A 5455-nucleotide genomic window follows, 5' to 3' on the forward strand; every position below is an offset into this window, starting at 1 on the left:
AGATTAGCGCTTCAATATACAAATGCAAGGAATTCATAGAGAATCTAGGATGCCAAGAACGAGCAAATTATATCTCTGCCTTATGACAAGAATAAAAATCCTTACTTTGCAATCTCCTGATTATCCTTTTTTTTTTTTTATTAGTAACAAGAAGCACCAGCGTATAATCCATTAAACCCAGAAAAAAGGTGCCACCAAATATTTTTAAGAAATTCCTTAGATTGATTTGAAGACCTAGAGCAACCAAAACTGTAGATAGAGTCTCAATCAACTACGTATCTCAACATGCATAACTTTCAACTGCAATATCTGAGAGCCTAAATTGCAAATAACATAATTTAGCAAAACATGAATCTAAGAGAAGCATGAACTTGGTGGTGCCGAACCATAACCTCCAGATCCACGACCAAAGCCAGGCCTTCCACTAGAACCCCTGAAAGCAGGCTGGTAATCCGTAGGAGCTCCACCTTTCTCACCACCAAACTCACCAGGAGGTCCACGGAGACCAGCACGATACCCCTCCCTGTCACCAAATCTGGGCCTATCCCCATCAAACCTTGGTGGTCCGCGAGGGCGGTCACCAGGAGGTCCACCCATAGGACGATCGAGGGACTTGGCAGACTTCTTAAGAGTAGCAGGAACAATTTCAGAGGGAAGATTGAGGTAAGTCCTCAGGAACTCGATGCCGTCATTCGTAAGATACCAGTAGTAATGCATCCAAACGAAGGTTTCTCGGACGTACTCCTTGGACTTGAAGCTCTGCATCAGCTTAATCACCTGCAAGTTTGGGACATCGATCTCGGGATGCTTCGCCAAATTAAAATCTTTCTTTGCATAGAAAACTCCCTCTTGGAACAGGTACTTGGAGATCTCTCTCCTGTTCTTCTCTGGAATTATCATGGCTGCTGTTGAGAATTGGGAAGATAGAGGAGAAGGAGCACGACGACGACGGAGAGAGAGGCAGAGAGATAACAAATTGAACACTAGGCGGCCTCCGGTGACCCGATTGTGCAGCAGCTCCTCCTCCTGATTATCCTTGCCAAACGGCTCAGCTGCAAACTTGATAAAATCTCTAGCATAACTATTCTCAAAACAAGTAATATCAAGCCTATTCCTAGGCAAGAAATACGAATCCTTAAATATTCTTTATTGTATACGAATCCTCAAGATTTACCTCAATCGACCTACATTTGATAGAAAATATCTAAATTAGATGGAAAAATTTGAGATTATTTACCTCAAATTATGCGGTGACAACCTTAGCTCTTGTTTTTCTCAAGATTCAGTCTTCTAACTCTGGCTTTCCCCCAAAATTCATGGTCATTTTTCTGTGTTCTTGCCAGCGAGCAAGTGCTGCACCGATCTAGGGATTTTTGCTATCTGCAACTCCACAAAATCTGCACAAATCTTTTGGGTAGCTCAAATTAGGGATGAAAATGGTGGCTCAAAGTGATTTTTTGGATAATTTCAGCAAGATGGCAGTGGAGAGAAGAAGAAGATGACAGTGTCCAAAACTGGCAAGAAGAGGGAAAGAAAGTTTTGTCCGAAATTTTTGCAAGTGTTGTGAGTGTTTTTATCAAACAACAAAGCCAAAACGATGTCGTTTCTGCTTCTTTTGTTCATCCGCCTATACTTCTTCAATTTTCAGCTTCCCGCTTCCATTTTAGCTAAGACCAAAAAATAACACTTTCATCCTCTTTTGTACGGCTAATTGATCAAATTATTGTTCAAAAAAAAATCGCAACAATAAGGTTATTATTTTGAGCTTTTTTACTTCACAAGTTGTATCTGGAACTTTATTTGTTACATTAAAACTTTGAAAATTTAGTGTTTTTGGATAATTTTTGGAAAATTTAGTGTTTTTGAAAATTAGTGTTTTTGGAATATTTAGTGTCTTATTAATAATATGTTTATGATTAAAAAAAAATCTTTTAATGCAAATATTTTTGGTATTAATTTAATAATTTTATTAATTATGTACGAAATTGTGGTCTGACAAGACCTAACAAGCTGTTTAGTTGATCAATTAACCAAAATAGTTTGCTAATACATGCATGAAACACTAAATATATTTGTACAAATACCGATTTATAAACCATAAATAATGTGACTAATGTAATTAATAATAAACTCCAGCCATGCGATTGTCAAGATTTTAGTTAATTTCATGTTGAATTTTATTGTTCTTTGCCATTATTTTCACACTATGCTAGTCAATAATTTCCATGTGTTGTCAAGACAATTAGATAGGGAATCCATGATATTTTTTAACCTTAGCTAAGTTCGGTACAAGTTATTAGCTAAGTTTGGAACAATTATAAAAATATGTATATATATTTTATTAAAATATCTTTCTCATTTTGCTAATGAAAAACATCAACTAAAGTGTAAAGGATAGGGTGCCATAATAGAATTAATGAAATCGATTTATCACATACGAGGCTAAATTGTAAAAGATAAGGTGTCATGATTGAGTTAATGGAATCAGTTTATTACATATGGGGCTAAAATGTAAAATTTAGGGTGTCATAATAAGATTAATAAAATTTATTTATCACATATAAGCCACATTGAAAAAATTAGGGTGGCATAGTAGAAATAATGAAAGTGAGTTAGGAACAAGCACTTTAAAAATATGTTTATATTCAAAAAAAGATATTTTAATGCAAATATTTTTTGTATCAATTTAATAATTTTATCAATTATGCATGAATTGTGGTCTGACGAGACCAAACAATTTGTTTAGTTGATCAAATAACCAAAATAGTTTACTAATACATGCATGAAACACGAAATCTATTTGATACATGTACTGATTCATAAACCATAAACAATTTGATTATTGTAAATTGTAATCCATAACAAACTCTAGTCATGGAATTGTCAAGATTTTTACTTAATTTCATATTAAATTTTATTATTCACTTCCATTATTTTCACACTATGTTAATCAGTAATTTTCCATATGTTGTCAAGAGAACTAAATAAAGTATTCATGATATTTTTTAACTTTATAACAAGGTATTAGCTATGTTTGGAATAATTAAAAAATACGTAAACGTTGTTTTTTACAATACATTCCTCATTTGCTAATGATAAACACAACCTAAAGTGTAAAAGCATAGGGTGCCATAATAGAATTAATAAAACTTTTCTTTATCACATACGAGGCTAAATTGTAAAAGATACGGTGTCATGGTAGAGTTAATGAGATTAGTTTACCAAATACGGGGCTAAAATGTAAAAGTTCGGGTGTCATAACATAATTAATTAAATTTGTTTGCAGCGTATGGGCCATATAGAATAAATTAGGGTGGTATATGGGGTTAAAATGTAAAAGTTAGGGTGTCATAGTAGAATTAATAAAATTTATTTACAACACATGGGCCATATTGAAAAAATTAAGGTGGTATATGGGGTCAAAATGTAAAAGTTAGGGTGTCCTAGTAGAATTAATAAAATTTATTTACAACACATGGGCCATATTGAAAAAATTAAGGTGGTATATGGGGTTAAAATGTAAAAGTTAGGGTGCCATAGCAAAATTAATAAAATTTATTTACAACACATATTAAATTTATTTACAACACATGGGCCATATTGAAAAAATTAAGGTGGTATATGGGGTCAAAATGTAAAAGTTAGGGTGTCATAGTAGAATTAATAAAACTTATTTACAACATATGGGCCATATTGAAAATATTAGGGTGACATAGTAGAATTAGTGAAAGTGAGTGGGAATAAATGCTTTGGACAGTGACGACTAGTTGTTGTCACTAATTTAGAACTGGCAACCATATTGTGACGATATTTTAAGTTGTCACTGTAGGACGAGTTTCAGTGACAACTTGTTTTCCAGTCGTCACAATGGTGATCTCCCGCCACACTGGATAGTTGCGTGCCATCTGTATTGTGACGACTTATCCCGTGTTGTCACTGTTGATGGGTGAACCCACGATCAAGTATGACGACATTAAAAGTCGTCACTAAAGTTTTCAATTGTGACAACTTTCTCTCTTGTCGCAAAGAATGTTGCCACAAAAGGCCAAATTTCTTGTAGTGCGTAAAAGCATTCTAGCGTAAGGGCAGATAAATTAGGTGTAAGTCGAGGGCAATCGAGCATAAATTACAAGCTCTCAGACATGTGGAGTGCAATTACATATCAATTCGCAAACATAGAATAGGTGTTGAGAACTCTAATGCAAATCCCAAGGAAGGAAGGCATAGGTCATGGATTTTTGGAGTCGTACATTATTCTCTGGTTGAATCCTAATCTCAAGATAACTATGCATGTGTCTGGTATGGATTGTACAATTTGGTAAGAATGGACATTCTTCGGAATATGACTATTTTGGGAGGTGTCTCGCTTGGGGTGATCCTACTTGGGAAAAAAATTAGATAACCAGCTGATCCAATTTTGGTCAGGAGCCAAATATTGATATAATGGAATTTAGTGAGACGTGTCCAATTTTAAAATTTTGGTAAGACTATTCGAGAACGGATATTGAAAATTGACTCTCGGATTTCTGATCACCTACCAAATTATTGAATTACATATTTTATATATTCCATACCCACTAACACTTCATATTACATATTAATGTATTAGTCAGCACTAATCCAAGTTAGAGTATTGCTTATACACATATTTTTCTAGCATTTGTAAGATATAGTATAGTGATCGTTCTTTTTTATCTTTAAAGCATTTCTTTTTCTTCTGGCATTGCCTTTAATATGCACTACAAGAAATTTGGTCATTAGTATTATTGTCAGAAAAAAGTAAAAAGTCATCACTAATGGATTTTACTGATAACTTTTCGGTCATTGCAAGTTCGTCACTGAATGCCCGTTGGTAAAAGTATACATTAATGACTTAAAAGTCGTTAGTGAATATGGAGCTTTTGTGACAACTTTTCTCGTTAGTAAATGGTTTAAGTTTAGTGACAACATGGCTTCTTGTCAATGATGCATGAAGCAATATCATCAATAAAACTCAACCGTAGTCATCAATATATGGTCCAATTACTAACAACTTTGTTGTCACTAAACACCTTTCAACAGTGACAACATATTGTTGTCAATACAGAATTTAATTCAGTCACAACAATTGTTGTCAATAAAGGCACTTGATTCACTGCGCTTGTCATTGGAGAAATGTGATTCAGTGACAACATCTTGTCACTGTGCAGTTTGATGTTTTCCTTGCTACAGTAAGATAAAAAAAATGGAGCCACCAACAATGCTTAATGAATAACAAACACATTCACCCATTACAATAGAAAATGCCAAAATATCATAATAATCCTTTCAATATCATAATCATGTGCAACATCACATTACAAAGACTTTGACAACTAGCATTAGAGTGTGTTGTATCATATAAGTCAAGGGAGCAATACAAAACGAATCCAAGTCCCAAAACATTTTTGTGCTATCTGAAACATTTCCTAACCAT

The 5455-nt window shown here is 34.0% G+C and overlaps 1 protein-coding gene across 1 annotated transcript; it reads right to left on the minus strand.

The window, feature by feature from the left end:
* Positions 1 to 201: 201 nt before the first annotated feature.
* On the minus strand, positions 202 to 965 carry LOC140005767 (small ribosomal subunit protein eS10z-like). Its single transcript, XM_072046744.1, has one exon. It carries the CDS (start codon positions 898 to 900, stop codon positions 355 to 357), a length of 546 nt encoding a protein of 181 aa, XP_071902845.1. The 5' UTR covers positions 901 to 965; the 3' UTR covers positions 202 to 354.
* Between the last annotated feature and the right edge of the window lie 4490 nt (positions 966 to 5455).

This window comes from Coffea arabica, chromosome 4e (assembly GCF_036785885.1).
Source record: "Coffea arabica cultivar ET-39 chromosome 4e, Coffea Arabica ET-39 HiFi, whole genome shotgun sequence".
NCBI lineage: Eukaryota > Viridiplantae > Streptophyta > Magnoliopsida > Gentianales > Rubiaceae > Coffea > Coffea arabica.